This window comes from Glossina fuscipes, unplaced genomic scaffold (genome assembly GCF_014805625.2).
Source record: "Glossina fuscipes isolate IAEA_lab_2018 unplaced genomic scaffold, Yale_Gfus_2 1, whole genome shotgun sequence".
In the NCBI taxonomy this organism is placed as follows: Eukaryota; Metazoa; Arthropoda; class Insecta; order Diptera; family Glossinidae; genus Glossina; species Glossina fuscipes.
Genome location: NW_023998415.1, coordinates 47,600,902 through 47,622,448, shown reverse-complemented (window position 1 = coordinate 47,622,448; position 21,547 = coordinate 47,600,902). Strand labels below are relative to the sequence as shown.

Sequence of the window (21,547 nt, the reverse complement as noted above, 5' to 3'; positions counted from 1 at the left end):
TCTCTCTCTCTCTCTCTCTCTCTCTCTCTCTCTCTCTCTCTCTCTCTAACTTGTGATTATTAATTTCTCACTTTTGTCAAACTAAAGTGCAACGTTATTTGTATTGCCGTTTAAGATGCAGAATAAACCGTTTATAGAATGCCGTTATCAAATTTTTCAATAAAAGAAACCAATTAAAATGATTTATATTTGGATAGAGCACAAAATAATGGACATAAGCTGGCTACATATTTACAAGCTTAGTGTACGTTTTATACCAACTCCGGAAAGTGCGGCAGCATTCTTAAGCTTGACGCATAAACAGCAAAAGAAACGAAAATTTCGAAGCATTGCAACAACAAATAAAAACTTGAGTATTTGCACGGACGGAGTATGGGATTCGCCAACGGCACGCACAGCTGTCTATTTGCTGTACTAGTGTACCGTACCCCGATTTCAGCCTCAAAATTTTACGTAGGAGAAAAAACTCCTCAAATCGTCTCAAATCTTTTCTTATCACTTTCCCCAAATCAGTTTCGAATATTGCCAAAAACCGATTTATTAACCTTCAAATTTCGCATCAACAAAATCTCCTCATTAGTGCATTCGAAAACAATGTAAATTTAAAGCAAGATTCACGCGCCATTGACCGTGGAAACGTATATGAATAAAGTGCACCATCTAAATCTAAAATCTAAAAGTAAACTTTAGCGACGCTATCAAGTACTCTTAATCCATACATCAAGCATCTGAGACGATTTAGGCATGTGCTCGTGTCCGTCTGCGTAATGGTCTTGTGTTAAACATTCTCCTGCTCGCAAAAGTAAATAAGACTAAAAAACATTGCGAGTTCTTCCAAGTAGGGTGGTATTAAAAATAGGCGAAATTATTCAGAGAACACGCCCACAGTTTAACTTGAACTTACACCTTCTTTATCATCAAAAAAAAAAAAAAAACTAAAATGTATTTTTCTTTTGTCATCGCCATATTTTACCACCGGCAAATCAATAAAAATTTCCACTCACTTTCTAAGAGTGCTCCTGACGCTCAGTTAATATTATAGGAAAGAAGGAAAATATGGTGGGCACATAAGCTTGGGCCAAAGCTGAATATAATTTTCTTACTTTTTATTAGATGCAGTTATCTAAAAAGTGCCGCGCTGTACCATGCGCTACAATGGTCCTTTGTTCGTTTCGTTTCTCTTTGTTTCTTGAAACGCTCGACCAGGACAAATCTTTAAATTTATTAATGATTTCCTTAATCGCCCGCCACCAGTTTATTATAATTTATTTTCAGTAAAACCTTTCAGTTTATAAAGTTAAGGTAAACTTAGCACATTTGTTTTATGCTTACCGTACGTATAAAAAAAACGACATTTAGGTATAGTTGTATAGGTGTATAGAGCACTGTATCAGAACTATAAACACTCAACCATTGAAAAATGTCTTAAAAAACAAGATAAATAACGTGACAAAGGTCAAATAAATTTTCCAATTTTTTACATTGAAATGCCGCATACGCGTTTACATGAACTTAACGGTGTGTAAAGTGAAATGCAAAAAAAAATCAAAAAAAGGACGAAGTAAAATGTAATAAAAAAAGTAAAAATACGCAAATCGAAAACATAACAAAATTTCCTTTATCTCGTTCGCAGGGAAGGCAGAGAAAAACTTAGAAACAATTTTTGGAAGTGTATCTAAAACCGACGACTCTCGCAAAGTATCAGCTTATTGGTCCACACACAATATTTTATGCTATAAAAAAACACATAAGAGCCAGAAAACTTTAACTATGTACAGCGAGATTTTTGCCAGCCAACTGAGCGTCTTTCGTTAGTTAAGATAAATCGCACAAACCTATGAACATACCCATGATCGTATACATAGTTACACAAGTTCTTTATAATCCGTACACATTCGAAGATACATGCGCCCAAGAACATGAAATTTCGTGCTCAACGCAAAAACACATATAACATATATACTACACCTTACAAGAGTCTCGTTACGTAACACTGAAGAAAAACGAAAGAAACCATATATACGCATACATGAGTGTATGTGTATATTTGTGTAGTTGTTGTACATAGAAAAGGAAAGAACAACCTTAACCGCTTTTATCACACGCTTGCCACACTCTCCATCCTCACCATTAATCTTTAAAAAAAAAAAAAAAGAAAAAAAAAAATATGTATTTAGGTAACAGATCAAAACGTGATATGTTAAACACAACTAAACTTAAAAAATTCAAATCCTAAAAATGCCAAGGCCATCTCAAGCGTAACAACAATATGAACAACAAAAACAATTTATAAGCAACTTGAGTCTAAACACAAAAAGACAATTTTTACTTGTTCCTTCTTTGTTTTTTTTTTTTTTTTTTTTTTTTTTTGTGTTTTTCGAATTCCTCTCTTATGTTTTATCAATTCTTCTGAAATAATTTCTTTTTGTTTTTGTTTTTACTCACAATGACTTGCTTGGCTAAGTAATCTCAGGTCCGAATTCGTTGCGTTTATTATTAATAAATAACTACGTGGATCTTAATTAAGAAACTAATACGATACGAACTAATTAACTTATAATATGACGCGTACAGGAACAGAATTCTTGCTGCGGCAATATTTAGCCTTTCAGTAATTTGCGTCAAAGGGATTTCGCATTCTCGCCAACAATTTAATCTTGCATTTTTTTTTTTTTTTTTTTTTTTTTACGGTATTTTCTACTTACCAAGTTTAGCAATCTAACTGCTAATAATTGTTGGTGCGCGCACCCTTGACGATTGCTCCAGGCGAGATTTCTTTCAGACTGATCACTATTAGCATATGTTTAAGTCTTTGGTAGTCGATTTTTATCGAAGGAAATGATACTTTTTTCGTTGATCTCCAATGCATGGGCATATAAGATCGTCTTTATTTTTATATCTATTAACAGCAGGGAAAAACTCACCTGAAAGCTTTCTACTTCGCTCGTTTCCAACAGATTAAGACCGAGTATTTGTAAAATCTGTCAATGGCTCCGCTGAGAATTATGATGAGATATAATAGCAAGTTTTACTTTATAGCTAAACATTGAATTATTAGTTTTTCAAAAGTATTCATATTATGTGGGTAAATAAATTTCGTATCATTTTGTATTTTTTTTTTTTTTTTTTTTTTTTATTTAAGGAAGAACTGATCAAAAAACTGTCCTAACAAGTAATTTCTATCGTTAGCCAAAATTTTGACCTTCGCGCATATTCTCTGGGGAAATAAAAACTTATCTCTTCAAGAAAAAATTTTGGTATCCTTACAAGACTGGATGACGTTCTTAGACAGGGCTTAAGTGATTGGTTGAAACTATTATTAACCGAAACAAGCAATAGCTGATAAACAGGAGAATTTCGTTATACTTTTTCTCATGACGCAATTTTTTTTGTTTTTGTATTTAGGCGTTTAATCGCATTGCACTTGGTTGTGACCGGTGATAGTCTCCAATGATGCGTCAGAAAGTTTGGTTTCCCTATCGCGAAACCAATGATTTCTTTAAGTAAAGTAAAAAATTAAAAATTAAGCAAAATAATGTTATTGTAAAGAAAATCGAAGTTTTTTTTTTTTAATATACCCATTACCGTTATCTACTTCCACAAGTCCATTCATGTAGTTGTGGAGTAAAATTGATTTTACCAAGAAATAAAACATATTTAGGTCGATAGTACATTTTCGCCTGAGAAATGTACAGAATAGCTTTCAAAATTCTATCTACGTTAACTACCTTAGGAGTAATAAGCGAAGGAAATGTCAAAAAAGTGAAAAAAAAAAATTATAAATATATCACTTATCACACGTTGGTATGAGCGTGGACGATTTTTTTTTTTTTTTGCTTGTTTGCTTGGTTGCATATGAATGAGTAGCGTCTTCCGTTAAGTAAGTGTAGAAAATTTCAACCTTTCATCTTTCATAGCAAATTTTTGTTTGTTAGAGAAACAAAGTTGCGTTCAGTTTATTGTGGGCGTGTGCTTTGACCAATTTGTCCCATTTTCCAATGCCAAACACAGACATTACACGAACAGGTAGACAGAGAGACGGACTAACGGACAGATGGACATGCTTAAATCGACTTAGAATGTGGTGTCGTTCTGGATTCTCCCGAACTTACGTCTGGGTCTAGCAAAATGAATATATTCGCCAAAATGAATATATTCCTTATCGTTCGATGATGGGTACAAAAAAATGAAATTCCCTAAATAAATTATTGGTATAAATACTTATTATTTTTTTATATATAGTAAAATTTTTTTATAAGTCAGGTTTTTCTCTATCTTGTTGTACATTTCTTTCTATGCGTTTTTGTTTTATCTGAAATAAATTTTTTTCTTCCTCCGTACCTTCTTTTTATAATGACCGTCGTTTTTCTTTTTCTTTTACTTACTATCGGGATTTTTGTTTTCATCTGTAGAGCGAAACCTTGGCAACGTTAAAAAGTTCTAGACAAGGTATACAGAATTATTGTTGCATTTCTATATGAGATTGAATGTAGTACTGGGACTACTATATAGAATGCGGCAAATCCGCCTGAGTGGCAGAGTAGGCAAGAGTCGCGACTAGCAATTCAATGGTCGTGGGTTCAAACCTCAAGTTCTACTACTTCCCTCATTGTGGGCTTTTTGTGCGTGAGATATTACGATGCGTCTCGTTTCCCGTTACTCGTCGCTTTCAATAACATTTGATTGCAAATGAAACAAGAAAACGAGCTGACCTAACAGATGATTTTTTTTTTTTTTTTTTGATTTTGCAACACATACCTTGACTTAATTAAAGTTTTAAAGCATCAGAAACACCGTAACCTAATGCCTAAAGATATTACCTCGACATAAAGATATCAAAATACTATCATACACGATGTTATACTAATTACGTGCTCTCTCTCGTATATGACACGAAATTTATGTAAACTTTTAATACAAGAGACGAATTGCAAGCGCATATTTAAAAATTTAACGTCATAATACATACCGTCGATAGAGAATCAATACATTCGACGAATAGGTTTTCATACTATTTTCGCAACGGAACAGCATCGTTGTGTATATGTGTTTTAATTGACCTAATTTTTTGTAAGCCAACGAAACCAACGTATTGTTGTAAAAATCCTACATCTGTTAAAATGAGTCTTCATGAAAACTAACCGATTTCTTAGGAAATCGGTTAGTTCCGAAAAAAGAAACTAACACGTAACCGTCACAATAAAGTCAAGTATTGGTGACTTGCTTGTAAATGGACATATAACGAGAATATTTGCGTAAACCAAACACAGCCGGGTCAAGGGAGTTGAGTCGTAATACTTGAACGGACAAGACGAGAAAACAAAAAAAAAAAAAAAAGTTGTAAAAATAAGCTCCGGTAAAGAGATCCATTTTCCATATAGATATCCTAAGAATTGTAAATGAAACCTAAAAATCCCAAGTTAATGGTACGAAGCTAAACGCAAAAGGAATTAAATAAACACATAAAATCGCAAGAGGGCATTTTACGTGACAATACACATGATACGTAAATACATTGTTTATGCTAATGTGACACGAAACCAAAAAGTCACTTAATATTTCCATAATAATTTTACCTTTTGCTTTTATCGAGCGTCCTCCTCATAAGCCCAGACCTGTCATATTGAATTTAAGAAATATTGCTTAAATTCATTATTTCATAAAGCCTTATATGTTTTTTTTTTTTTTTTTTTTATGTGAAGAACATCTTGATATAAGCAGAACTTTTTACGCTAGCATTAGATTTCCATCATATTCCAAGTACGTACGTATGTCTGTCTATATGCGTAACGTGAAAGCCCTTAAGCTTTAAGCTTAGGAAAAGCACATAAAACTAAAACTGCCAATCTTACGTATCCATAATACATTCACACGCTTTACAATACATTTACGCAATATTGTTTACATACACATACGCCTGCCTGGCTCATCTTTTTACATGTTTTCAAACTTTCGACTTGAGAATTTGAGATTAGAGTAAGCAGGAAGAATACACAAGCACTTCTTTTATTAAATATATCATAAGACTTTCCATAAATAGATGCGGCATCTAACTACTCCTTTACATATATATTGCTCGAAATTAAAATATTCTCGCCAGACCTTTCCAAATGTGGCTTTTATCGTTAAAGAAAATTGAAAAAAAAAAAAAAACAAACAAACCGAATAACGCATTTAATACGATACCTGAGTATAGCAATGGTATAAAAAAAATAAATAAATAAAATAAAAAAATAATAAAAAAAATAAATGAATAAATAAATAAATATGAAAGGATTAATTTATAACCTTTAGCAAGATACTCTGATAAATAACATACTTAATATATAATTTAAATTTATCCTCTTACGAGAGAGTTTTCACAGCATGACGAGTATTTTAATAATAATTTCTCTTTTCACTCAATATAATAGAGATGTTATCCAGAAATCGTTATTCAATCCTTAATAAGGTCGAAAGTTTAAAATTAATTTTATGCAATGATGTGATACGCTTTCAGATCACTATATATATATATATATATATATATATAAAGGATAGGAGAAAAGATTTATAAGAAAATCTTTCTTTTATTGATGTTTTTTTTTTTTTTGTTATTTTCTTGCTTTCTTACTTAATTCACTTGCCTATTCATTTCTTCCACTCAACTATTTCAAAAAGTTTACAACCAACCGTATAAGCAAAAATATTGAATCCTTTCGTTTTTATTGCACTTTTCATTGCAGTTTATCGCTTTCTTTCTTTTGCTTTTTTTTCTCTTAACTTTTTTCTTTCTGCCCGGCAAACTGTCATTTATTTTTATTAAGTTGTTGCTGTAATGTATTGAAAGCTATTGATATTGTTGTTGTTGCTATAATTGAACAAAAAGTGAAAATCACAACAGAAAAGAAAATATGTGCAGCTTAAAATGGAGATTTAAATATATTATAATTAAATTCATTGTAATCTGTTTGCAATTTTGGTAAAGCATCTCGCCGCTTGCTCGCAACTGTGACAATACAAAAATTTCCCAAGCGGTTATGTTCAAATTTTCGTAAATTTACTAAAGTTATTTTTAAAAGAAATCGTAATGCACGGAGTAAATATATATATATATATTTTTTATTTCTCACAATAAAAGCGAAGCAAGGTAACTGCCGCAAAGCACGACAAATATGTAGTGATCATTATAAAATGTTTCGGAAAAATTCTCATTTAAAAAATAAATAAGACGATCAAAATCGGTTATGGCGATCATTTCGGTTAATACAGTTATTCATAACGCCTTGTGTTTTTTCATGTAATGGCTTTTAAAAATCAAGTTTCATAGGGGAAAAGATTGACAAAGTCGCCCGATCCGAATTATTTTCAATAGGGCTCGTCCTTGAGGTGAAACATGTCGGTGTACTGAGTTTCATGCCAACATCTCAAAAATGGCTTGGAAATCTTGTTAATGACAAGCTTAGAGCGATTCTGAAAGTGATTTCGAAATGATTGTCATAATAACAAGGTGGACAGGAATCTATGTCAAGTCCTTATAAAAAAAAGCTTAATATATCCTCAATGTATATACCAATCGAAATGTTTTTTTGAAAAAGAAACTAAGCCATCATAGAATTAATAAAATGTTAATTGGTCCAAGCAATATGGCTTGATGTTCTGCACATTCCAAAAGAATTGGATACCAATTGCCTGATGGTACAGTAAGCTGAAAACCTGTAGTTTCAAGAAAACTGCTTTCAAAATTTCAAATCTTAATTCTAAATACATTTTTCCCGCTACTTCTAATCCGCAACTAACTTCTAATGTACAACTAGTTTATTGCTACTTCATATTCAGTTTCTTGTTGTATGTGTGTGAAGTGATCAAGTTAAGATTAAAAAGTTATAATATCACTCTACCACTTAGGTTAAAGGATCGAAGCTTCAGAGCTCTAGCTAGATGAACTCGAAAATGTTTTAGATGTCTACGAGCCGTCAAATAACATTTTAGCTTAAAACTTATGCTTCGTATGGTTATATGGCAAAGTAAATCCACATTGTGAAGTTCTTCTTGCGATTATTAAATATTAGAAAGAATAATGTGACTCAACATTTTTGTTGTTGTTATTGTTTTTTTTTGTTTTTTTTTTTTTTTAATAATAAAAATTCTAAAGCAGTCGAACAAAAATATTGGACTGGTTTTAGGTTTAGGTTTTCTAAGCTGTGTACTGGTTGGGACTGGGAAAATATTTAGATATATTTAGCAAAACACGTATATATCCCAAAACTAAAACATGCCACAAACATTCCTGATTTTATATATAAAAATAACTTTTAAACTTTAATTATGATGGAAATAGCAATCGTGGCAAAATAAATCTGTAAAAAAAGCAAATAGAATTCTCTTATGTGTTTTGCAACATTTTTAAAATAGATTTACTCGGAACAAGTGCAAAGATTATATCCGTTCATGACCGAATTTTTTATACCCATCGCCGTTATCCTATGAGAGACCAAAAAATGAGAGCTAGAAGAACTAAATTTCCATATTCTATAAGATTGGATGGGCGCGGTTCATTCATCTGCTATAATTGATGAGTTATGACCGAAAAACCAATACATTATTCCTGTTGAAAGATGGAGGTGTTTTCAGCCCACATGGTACTATGAAGTTGCCCTTCGACCAACTTGGCCCATTTTCAATACCGATTTCCAGTGTTCCTAACCAATTTGAAGTCTATAACTTTTTTTTTGCGGCCAGGAGAATGTTTACATTACACAATGACATTACACCGACGAGTAGACACAGACACAGACAGACGAAAATGATTAAATCGATTCAAAATTTGTTGCTGATCAAGAATATATATATACTTTGTGGGCTCTATGAGGCTGCCTACTGGGCTTCGCAAACGATTTGACAAAACGAATATATATAAAAAGTATATGAAAATTGAATGATCTCTATCCACTGAAGCGAGCCGTCGTATAGCAGTGTATTCGAGTTACGCAATATACGCTGTCTTACTTCTTCTCTGAACAGAGAAACTCATTCAAAAAAGTTTCATTTCAAGAAAATGTGAAAGCAAACGAAACAAATGCAGTTGATTTGCATACAAGTATTAGGAACGAAAATTCAACTATTAACATAAACGACATGCGAATATGTGTCTTGATTGAGGGACAATAACGTATGTCGCCGGAAACTTTTGAATTCGAACAGAAGACAAACATAGAAAATAATAACGAATGAAATGCAAAGAAATAAACACAAACAATAAGCAGAGGCCGAACTAATAAATTCAAAAGAAGAAAAACGAAATATTTAAAAAGGAGGCAACAATGAAAGGAATATAGAAGAGAAGAAGAGAGAACCTTACCATAACAACAGAGTCATGTTATGAAAATTACTTAATAAAGTCCTGCTACTACTGTATATATATTTATGTATCTACATATATTGCCTATATTATATACGTATATAATAAGATGTATTGAGTTATGTTATATACTAGGTAATGTTATGTGGGTTCAAAGTTTAGTTGTGAATACGGTAAACTCATTAATAATTCATTAGAAAAGATTGTAGTTGGTATTGGTATTGTTGTTTTTGTTGTTACTACGCCATTAAAACGTACCAATCTCATTCGCTATAATAATATTTTGAACATTTTTAGGTCGGGACCTTTATGCTAAATACAAATACATTTATGTACCCATGTTTATATGCAACGCACAGAGAGAAACGTTTATTGAAAATTAACTTGACTTACTATACACACAGATAACTGTCTGTTTTTAATAGGATTTTATAGAGTATTTTCAACTCTTGCACATACTCAACTTTATGTATGTTTATATGTTTCTAATATATATAAGAGTGCAGGGAGATATTAATATATATGTATATATATTTTATATATAAAATTCTGATATTCTTATATGTGCACATGGAACCTAATATACATATTTTACCTACTGATTTACATATTATGTACGCGTGTGCTAAATTTTGTGCTATTGCCAAGCCGAAGGGTCAAAATGTGTGGCATTTGTTTGTGTGAATAAAGAGAACAAAAAAAAAAAAAAAAAAGTAGAAGAAAGAGAAGGAGAAGGAGAAGAAAAAAAGACGTACATATATATATATATATATACATATATATATAGAAAAGCTTAGCAGAAACACTCAAGTATGTTAAGGATTTACGCCAACACATTTCATATGATGACGATGATGGCTTATGAGATGTTAACGTCCGTAAAACATTTAAATAAATATGTGTGTATATACATACAATATACTTAACCTTTACTAAAATATATGCTAGGGAATCTGCTTTAACTTATTTTTATCTCCTTTACCTTCTATCTTACTTCGTTTTTTTCGTCTCATTTATCCTTACAGCCTTTACTTACGCGAAGTTAATACAGCTTAAATGCAACGCTAGTTAATAGCACATTCTGTATATCCTTCGGCTCTTATTTTTACTGTCGGGAATGTGCTTTTCATGAGCAAGCAACATAAATTTGTTTATCATGCTATTGTTGCTGTTGTGGTTGTTATTGCTATTCTTGAAATTGAATTTGGAATTTAAACGATTTTCCCTTTGAAAAGTTTGAAAAAGGCACCCGCTCCTTTATTATGTTATAATTTTCTGTAAACACATCATAAAATAAAATTGGCCAAGAACTTGATATTATTTATGAATACTTGATTGATAGATACATAAATAAGAAAAAGTGTTTTCATATTTATTAAATTCATTTTTATTATATTTATATTATATAATTTTAGGGCCATCAAGGACCGCATGGGCCGTCTGGTGCTAAAGGAGAACCCGGCCAACCGGGTGTTCCTGGCATTTCTGGTGCACCCGGTGCAACAGGTCTGAAAGGTGATCGAGGATTACCCGGCGAAATAGGTGCAATGGGACCAGCCGGACCTCCAGGGCAGATCGTTTACGCTGACACGCCATTCGGAACTCAAAATGTTACACAGTGTATGTGCCCTGCTGGACCACCAGGACCAATTGGCCCCCGCGGTCCATCCGGTTATGATGGATCATCCGGTTTGAACGGTGAACCGGGTCCAGCTGGTTCGATCGGTTTGACCGGCCTGCCTGGTGCAAAAGGCGAGAAAGGCGAAAAAGGTTTGCGTGGTTTGAGCGGACCGAAAGGTGATCGAGGACCTGAAGGTCCACCAGGACAGGCCTTTTTCGCCGGTGGTTTCGAAGGCATGGCTACGAATGGCACGAAGGGTGATAAAGGTGAAAAGGGTATGCGTGGTCGTCGCGGCAAACCGGGAACAGCTGGACCCATAGGAGCTCCGGGCAAACCAGGTCAAATTGGCGAAATGGGACATTCGGTAAGTTAAAAATTTCGAAGCCCTTTTCCTCTTCTTTCTTAAAAAGTCTCTTTATTAACAAATTTTGGGAATCTTGAGAATCGAGTCTCGGTTGATGACGCCGCTTTCATCCAAATTTCAAGATTTTTCAAATCATTGTTGCATTAAACTTGCAAAGTACTACAGTAAATATTGAAAACAAAACTTATCACAAGGAACTGTGGCTGGACTGTTGAAGGTGTTTCTAAAATTGACTTTCTATAATAGATGAGAGGTATTAGAATGCCTTATACTATAATTATTAGGTTATTATTATTATGAAAAGAGCAGAAGAAAAACGAACGTAATCTTCAAAGTAGATAGCCGCTGATACAATGTAAGGAATTTCCTTTAAGAAAAGCAATAGTTGATATTAAACGGGTACCAACGTCGCTCATTCGTAAAATCAAAAAAAAAAAAGAAAAAAAAAGTCTTTTCTTTGCGTAAAATACATTAATAAGCTTATTTGATAATCGCCATAACACATTTGATAATCTCCACAGCAGTTGTAATTAAATGCGAATCCGTAATCTTCTCCCCGTAATGTCTCTCATCATAAGCGAAAATATACTTTTTTTTTTAAAAATAAACTCAACTAAGTTAGACATTAATTCATACAAGAGCTGATTTCTTCATTTTTGCTTTTGCTTCTTTTTTAAATTTGACCAATCACATAGGGAATGATGCCCCCTATACGTATAATACGGTGACGGTCAGAAAGTGCAGTGGGATAACAGAGGAAGAAGAGAGATATGTAGGGAGATAGCCTCAGCTTAGTGGGAGTGTGAGCAACCGGAATGTATGTAATGTTTTTACTGACGGAGCACTCAATATATTTATATAGCTGCTACGACCAAAGTAAGCTTTACCGCACGGGGATTTGCACCCATGATCGCTGACTTGGTAGTCAAAGATTCTTACGTACACGACTACTCGTGCCGGTACGATGCGCGTACAATCTCCATTATTATTATTATAAAAAGCACTTTTTCATATGAAATCGTGAAAAATATTCATAATATGCATGTTTGTGCATATGTGGAAGGATCAACAAAGGCATTACTTGATGTTGTCAGCGTTATATTTCTTTTTTGCTTGCAATTTTTTAATGCATTTCACCCTGAAACTATCGCACTTATGTCGCGCCATGTTAATACAATAATAATGTTTATGGTACAAACCATCACCGTTATCTTCTCATTCTTTCAAAAAATCAAAAAGAGAAAATAAAAAAAAATAAAAATAAAAAAAAAAGGAAAAATTAAAAAATATTAAAAAAATAAAAAATAAATACACACAAAACTGAACACCGATGTGTAAATGTATTATACAGCAGAAAGAAGATTGTTTTCGTCGTTCATTATTGCGTTCAGAGCGCCGATGATGATGAGGATTTTTTATTATAAAATTACAAAAAAAAAAAAAACGTGTCATACCGTTGCTTTTACGAATTGCTTTTGTACGAATAAAAACAAGAAAAATGAGAACAAATTTTAACAGAAAATCATACACACACACACACACACACACACACACAGATTCACATTAAACAAATAGAACAAAAAAGGGAAAATAACACAAAAATTGTACAAAAACATTAGTTAAGTAATATGAGTTGTCAACCTTGATGTCCATGTTGCAAATGTCCGCCTCACATTACTCCGCCGTCTCTCTCCTGCTCCTGCCGCCGTTCGCTTTTTATACATTTTTGTTCTTTTTTATTTAGTTTCTTTGGGTAATTTGTGCTGCTGGTATGTTCGGTAAAACTACACAAAAGGGGATGATGAAGTAAAAAAACCGAAAAAACAAAAACAAGAAAAAAATCGTCTGTATTTAAATATGAAATAAGCAAGTTTGATAGCTAAGGGCAAAGTTGTGTTGAATGGTCGTTTTTTTTTTTTTTTTTTTTTTTATTCGAATGCTTAGAATTTCAGCAACCATTTACTCTTGTTTTAGGTCAGTTGTTGTGTGCATTCACTGATGTTCGTATCTGGCTACTGAATGCATGCACAAGATTTTGGTATAATATCATCAGTAGCATCATATAATATATATTTTGCTTTGGTTTTATATAGCCATGCTAGTTACACAGTCAGTCATACAGCTTTGGCGGAGACTAAACGCTAGCCAACAATATATACATAAATGCGCATACATATGGTCCTCTCGTTATTTTAATAGTTGTGGGATGGGGGATTGTTGGCCTGATCAGAGAGGTCTCCACACAAATTTGTTGAAGCAAAAAACCAAGGCTTTTAAATGAATTTATAGAGTTTCATTTAACTTTGCTATACATTTAATGAATCAAATTTTTCATCTGTTTTTTTTTTTTTCGTTTTTTTTACAATTTAATATTTTTATTATAAAAAATTTTGTTGGCTTTTTTGTTATTTTTACAGGGACGCCCAGGTATTCCAGGTCCTAAAGGTGATATGGGATCAAAAGGGCAAAAAGGTGAACCAGGCGGACGTGAAGGTGTAAGTATTCTCCGTGCTATCCATATCATAAATATGAAGTAAAGAAAATGAAAACAAAAATAGATCTCAATACCAATGTAAAACATTTACATTTGCATTTCGAGCAAGCTTGGAGCACCGCAACCATATATAATACAAGTAATACGCAAAATCGGCAAAATCCTCTGTTAAATGAGAGCGTATCCTTCTGCGCGATATTATATGCGTTATGTTCGATCAACGCTTGCCGTTGATTGCTATACATAATAATGCTTTGAATTTTTAATATATATTCACTGGTTGACTTTGTGACACTTGGCTAATGCTTGCGGCTCATAGAAGTATCTCTATAGCTGAGATGACAAAGTATCATATATGCATTCATTTTTAACACCCATGTATCACTCTCTCTGCTTGGCTTTATGTCTGTCTATCTTTCTTTTCTTTTCTCGTAGTGGCAGCGCCCTGCCAACTAATAGCCCTACACCGGTGTTAAAAAACCGATCATGAAACCGCTCTAACTTTACCTTGAGGTGGAACATCGACGATTCTTGATCCTCACTAAATCATCCTACCTTCCCTGTCCCGCAAATGGATAAGTGTTCAGATGTCACCTTCATGTGGCTTTATACCGAGATATACCGTACAAAAAATTGGCAAATTTCATCCATCTTTTTTAGTCCATCAACCAAACCGCTAACCGTATTACGTGGCATGATCTCCACTTCCAGAGACCTTGAAAACGTATTACTCGAATATACCAAGGCTGACATTGAGGACGTGCGGTACTCTGACATAATTTTAGTGTGTAAAGCCTTCGAACCCTGCTTTTGTCCGCTGATGTTTGGCATGATTTTTACAAGAAGTCGCTTTGACTGACAATGCTCAACGCGTTCCCCGAATTTTATTTTCGTATCTAATTGCACTCCCAGATATCTCAGGTTAGCCCTGATTTAAATTCAGTACCGAGCCACCTCTGTTCTTGGCTCCTTGGTATCCGTCACCAATATGGTTTTAGTGCTTCCAGTGCCAGGGCGAATTTCAGTTCTGAACTTGTATAGCCACATATTTATTTAGCTTAAGCTCTATTTGCGGGATTGATGCTAGCTACGCAATCAGGACAATGTCATCCCCATAACCTATCAATTTCGCTGCGCTTGGAAGCTCCATAGTGAGCAGGCAGTCTGTCTATCTTACAACATATCTATCTGAACGAGTGTCTGCCTGAGTGGGTATCCTTTCGAATATCTGTCTGTCTGACTGTCTGTTCGAACGTATGTCTATACGCTCCTATTCGAAAATCTGATTATCTAACTTTCGATCAAAATATTTGTCTTTCCGTCTGTCCGTCCGCCTGAATATCTTTACCTTTCTGTATGTCGGCCTGTCTCTCTGTCTGGCTGCCTATCTATCTATCTGACGTTCTATTCTATCTATGCTCTTCCTATCTCTGTCTTCTTCACAAGGCTTATTTTCTCCTCTTTCGATCTCATGAAAAACCAGAGAAAGTTGTCCAAAATAAACGAACATCTAATGTTTCCTATTTTTTTTCTATAATATATATATATATATCAATGGTGCTTAGTGATAGACATAAGTGAGGAAGTGTGTGCAAGCCAAATATTGAAAAATCGTGTGGTTTTTCCTTTCTACTTTCGCAATAACATTAAAAAAAGCAATGAAACCGTATCACACACATCATCTTCAGAACTATCTACTATCTACTTTGATTATTCGTAAATTATTGACGAATTGCCTGCATTCAATCCTTTGTTCTTTTTTTTTTTTTTTTGTATTTTTGTAATTATAAAACAGTATTTTGCATCAGTAACTAACTGTTCAATATATGGAATAAATTTTAGAATTATCTCCGTCTAACCACAAATTTCTTGTTAGTTCTTAAAATGCCTGCTCAATGCCCGGATGTAACGAAATCTATAATGAAATTACTATACCGTGATTGCGTAACAATGGTCGTGAAGATGTTAAGTAGCAACATCAACCAAAAAGAAACTCTTTAGTCATTTAAAATGAAAAGAAAGAAGAAAAAAAGAAATGAATTAAGTGAGCGATGTTAATAAAAATTACTTCAAACCATAAATTGCTTAAATATTTGAAATCTTCAAAAAATGAAAATATGCTCAATTGAGATTTTTTCAACTCAAGTCTAGCGGAATGGATGACAGTTCTTCAAAGAAAACAAAAAAAAAACTTTTATTTCTTACCCAGTAGACCACGAAAAATATCAAACGATGAAACCACAAGTATTTGTGTTTTTTTGCTTTTTTCCCACAATCATGGTTGTCATCATTCACCACTGTATGTCCGCGTACAGATAAAATTTGCTGACTGCTAATCTAAATTTATTTTCGTTTTCATTTCGGTACATTTTCTCAAACGTACAGGTAGGTAGGTGTACAAAGATACATAGGTACTTAGTTATATACTATGTAAATAAGCAAGCTTTGAGTTTCAAAGCATCTCTCCTCTCACGTCACGAATGCCCGAAATACGATAAGAATAAATAAAAGGAAACGAAAAAAATAAAATTAAAAAAAAAAAAAAACCTGTCATCTGAATCAAGTTCGCAATGATGCAAATTGAAATGTTATGTTTAGATCTTTTTGTATTTTTTTATTTATTTATTTATTTATCTATACATTTATTTATTTATTTATAAATGATTACTATAGTTTCCGTTCATAATTTGCTTTTCATATTGCGCGCAATGCAATCAACGTCAATAAGAAAATTATTTACTTAAAAATATATTTCGAGTTAATGATTGTACGTTTACTACACTCAAAGATCTCTCAGTATTTTAATTCAAAGCGCCTCAATGGCACATTATTACAATGTCAATAATAATCATATTTCCTCATTCGTTTCTTAAGACTAAGCCTTCAGCTTTTATGCTTACTATACTGCGCTCAATGCCAGCAACGTCAAACAGAAAAATATTTACTTAAAAATATAGTTCAGGTTTATGATTGCACGCATACTTCACTCACAGATCTCTGTCAGTATATTAATTCGTAGCACCTCAATGCCAATCACATTTCCTCTCTCCTCACTTATTTATTAAGGCTAAGCCATCAGATCGATGCTTAAATAGGTCGTCGATTTCGTTTATATAACAACATGTACTTATGTATAAAAATTAATTAACGAAATTATAAATAGCGACAATGTAAACAACGAACAAGGGACAACGGATAATATCCATATAAAAAATAATGAATAACTAAATAAAACAAAAAGAGATCAAAATGCTTGACAACTAACTTATGATAATCGCACATAAAAAACAAGCAAAACGTCAATAAAGCAGTAGGCCTTCGGAAACGTAACTGACATATAAAAGTGTGTTCTTCTTATAACATCACCAGCTGCGTAAGAAAGTATAGATATACTCAAGAAGATCAATAAATGCTTCGTCTATTGTACGAACCCCCGTTTGCGAAATTTCACATTAGATCGTGTAAATGTTTATCAGACCCACATGCGGGACAATAATTAAATAGGATTTAGATTTCTCGTCCAGAATGGCCAAAAAACGCATAAAATGCATCCAAAGTTCGCCAGTTCATCGCTTAGCTTCTTTTTTAGTCATCGTCTACTAGATTGATTTTTTTTTTTTTTTTTTTTAAAGCCATTTAAGCACTTTTTTTACGAACTATAAAAAGTTAGTATAACACTTGATAAAGTCATTATATATGAAGATAGTGAGAAACATTAGATTTTTTACATTGTTCCGGGACCTTTCATGGATTTAATCGTGTCCTTCATTCAGTCTCTCTATCCGTTTAATAATTGCTAGCGTTCCCAGAGTAGCAAATACCGAGGCAGCCATCGAGAATGTGTATGTGTGTGTGAGCTGAAGTTTTGAAATCTAATGGAATTTAAACTAAACTAAAGCTTAGTACAAAGCTTACTAATTAAAATATTCAATGTCAATATTTATGATCTATTGCTATCTACCGGGTACCGCTCCGCTGTACCAAATATGATTGCATCGATCTGAAGGAGCCAAGTCTAAAGAATAATCCATGATCGGGCCGAAGCTCTCAACCCAAGTTGAAGGTAATTTCCTTGATTGTGTTTGTTGCATGCAAACAGGTGTTGTCATGAAACGAAATCACTTTTTGGCTTCCTGTGCCCCTAAATGATCTTTCTTCCACAACCGTGTTAATTACTTTGATTAAATGGATTTAATATTGTTGAGATGACTTAAGGACTTCATAGTGGATGGTTCCTTTTCAAACCCGCCATGCGCACAATAGCATTTTTTTCGATTTTACAAGAGATGTGAATAGTTGCCCTGGGACAATCGATGATTTTTGTCCTTTAGGATTGCCATAAAGGATCAATTTTTTCTTACCCGAAATAGTTCGATAAAGAAAACCTTTATCTCTCTATATGAACCGAGGTCACGACTCCGTTTCCTTGCTTATGTGACGTTTCCCATTGTATGCAATCGAAGCGAAATTGCATTTTAATTTATTTTTAACTGTACCCCAGACCCTTTTTGATTTTGGGTCGGAGTTTCGTCGAACTTGAAACTATAAAAAAAATAAATTGAACCAAACCAATTTTTTCATCGTCTTCTAGTCGAAAATTTTTTGCATGAAATCTTCGAGACTGCTCGTATTACCCCCGATAGCATTTTATTTTTTCAGTTTAAATCAAAATATCGTGCGATCCCGTAGAACCGTCTTATTAACATCCATCCCTTTTCATTTTATTATATGCGTGAAGAAGGTCTTCAAACAACTGGAATTTTTGAGGTACAATGACCAATGAAAAAACTATCAATATCTAAAATGGCGAAAGAAATGAATGCTTGCGGCATTTACATATTAACACAGAAAGCGCCTTTATGCCGTTAACATTTTCACCAATAACAAACAATCTACAGCGGTTATCGATCTAAATTTTGGCAAAATTATTCAAATACCATTCGTTTTGATGAATATCTTTGAAAAATGGAAGCAAAGCGCCATTGCTAATGTAAATGAAGCATGTCCAGCTTCTCATGATGGCGGATAGGCAAGAGCCGTCCTGAGCCTAAGGTGCACATAGGTACATTTCCATTTCCAGACGTTAGTGAATAGAATATTAGAAATTTGGACTGATTTGGATGAAGTTCTTCAAACTTCTTTAACTTCATGCTTTAAGGAGTGGAGAATGGTTTTCAAACGCAAGTTTTGCTTAAAGGCATTTTTACTAACTGTCTCTTATGTATTCAACAAATATAAAACTATGTGACTTTAATTATCTGCCGCAGTCATTCGTTGATATCTGCTTAAAAATTCCCTTTGAACCGTCAATTGACTCGAAAAGATAAATTTAAGGAAAAAAAAAAAAATAATTTCCAATCTTCTACCTGCAATAATATTTGTTTGCCAAAGACAAGCAAGCAACATGACATGCTAGTAGATCTAAGCCTATGCATTAAGAAAATCATGCATAGAACGCATAAAGTAACAAACACTTGGAAACGTTATGTATTGATTGTTGGGTATGCAATTGCATGCAGCGCTTTGCGCTTGGATGTGATTCAAACTGAACGACTAATAAAGCTTCTTCTTCTTCTTCTTGCTGCACATATGCAAGCGAACCAATTTTCTTGACTACTTTAGAGGCTTGCATTCAATCTAATTCACATATTAGCTTGGGGAAAAAGAAATCCATTATTTTTATATGAACTTCAGGACTTTATTTAACATGCTTCGGATTGTCCGATTTGGGTCAAATATGCACCGTTTTTTTGTATGATTTGTTGCCATTTTAAAGGTAACTTCAAAATGCCTCTCTCATAGAAGTCCCGGTCTCTATTTGCAAAAAACTCTAGTAGTCGATTTTCACAATCCTCCCTAGATTCCAATTTTTTATCATTAAAGAAATTTTGCAATGCAAGAAAAAGATGATAATCGCTTGGTGCGAAGTCCGGACTGTATGGCGGATGCATTAAAACTTCCCAAGCAAGCTCCCGAAGTTTCTGGTGAGTCACTGTAGATGTGTGTGGCCTAGCGTTGTCCTGGTGGAACACGACACCTCTCCTGTTGGCCAGTTCTCGCCATTTCTGGTCAATCGCTATCTTCAAACGGTCCAGTTGTTGACAGTAGAGATCAGAATTTAGCGTTTGGCCATATGGAAGCAACTCATAATAAATAATCCCCTTCCAGTCCCACAAAATGCATAGCAAAACCTTCCTGGCCGTTAGTCCTGGTTTGAACACCGTTTGAGGTGCTTCACCGCTTTTTGACCACGATCGTTTTCGCACAGGGTTATCGTATGTGGTCCATTTCTCATCTCCAGTCACCATCCGTTTAAGAAATGGGTCTATCTCATTCGGTTTGGCCAAGGCTTCGCAGATGGAAATTCGATCCATCATGTTTTTTTCTGTTAATTGGTGTGCCACCCAAACATCGAGCTTCTTTTTGAATCCAGCTTTGTGTAAATGGTTTAAAACTGTTTTATGGTCGATTTTTAGCTCCTGGGCGATGTTACGACTGCTAACAGCTGCCGGCAAACTTCGATCATTTCTCCGACTTTATCGGCATCTTTAACATCAAAAATTCCTGAACGGAATCTACGAAACCAAAATTGCACATAATTGGCTGTTACAGTATCAGAACCATAAACACCATTCACAATTTTAGCCGCCTGGCTTGCATTTTCGCCTTTGTCAAAGAAAAACTGTAAAATGTACCGAATTTTCTCTTTGTTCACTTCACACGCTGTAACTCACAACTGAATGCAACAAACAAAAAACAGCAAAAGAATTTGTTTTACTGCGAAATGTACAGTATGTAAACGTACAGTATCGGAAATTGTTTGATCGATACTTTACGAGAAATCTATCAGTGCAGCCATCTACCGAAATAATAATGGATTTCTTTTTCCCCAAGCTAATATTATTCAGATATTACATAGGTGCATTCATCTATGCACAGGTATATGAACTTGCCTAGATGCAGTTCATTGGCTGGGATTATGGCTTTATTGCCCCATCCATTACTTGTGCATTTCATAAGCTTATACATCTAAGAGCTGAACTCAATTGCAGCAAATGACAACTAATAACAAGAACAAATGAAGTATGAAAACTAAAGTTCATAAATAAATACAATATGATGATAAGAATATAGTCGAGTCAATGATAAGCTTCTGCGGAAACAAACGAAACACTTTCTCAGACCTAATCGAAACTTAATACTGTAGAAATGCAAAGAAAACATAGGTAAGATAAACCTATCCTTTCTCATCTCCTACACGGGACATTTTTTTATTCGACAATAACAATTCAAAATCTTAGAGAAAGTAAGGCGACGCACTGCGTTAGTATTCAATGTTGAGAAATTGAAAATTAAAAACCAAGTATAGAATAAGAGTTTGAGCTGCATTGGCGTTGTTTCGATAACAGCTATTTAGGCTTTACTGTATTCAGCGGTTACGCATGCAATCATGCAAGTAGTCTCACAATTATATTATAATTTTCGAATTGAACGACATACTCTAGAGAATTCCGGTGAATTGATTTACTTATTTGCTAAACATGCAATGTGCTTTAATTGCGCAATTTTATGAATATGTATTTTTATCGACAGGTTAAAGGTGATAAGGGGGACCGTGGCCAAGACGGTCGAGATGGTTTGCCAGGACCGCCGGGCTTACCAGCACCCGCAGGCGAGGGAGTTCAATATATACCTATGCCAGGACCTCCGGGTCCACCAGGACCCTCT

At 33.9% G+C, this 21,547-nt stretch overlaps 1 protein-coding gene across 1 annotated transcript in view; it reads left to right on the top strand.

Moving 5' to 3' along the window:
* Positions 1-21,547, top strand: part of LOC119644979 (collagen alpha-1(XV) chain) — a 448,380-nt gene that overhangs the window by 326,881 nt on the left and 99,952 nt on the right. The window contains exons 14-16 of the mRNA XM_038044722.1: positions 10,756-11,325; positions 13,743-13,820; positions 21,413-21,547. Coding sequence (XP_037900650.1) covers positions 10,756-11,325; positions 13,743-13,820; positions 21,413-21,547 — 783 coding nt within the window. The remainder of the gene's footprint in view (positions 1-10,755; positions 11,326-13,742; positions 13,821-21,412) is intronic.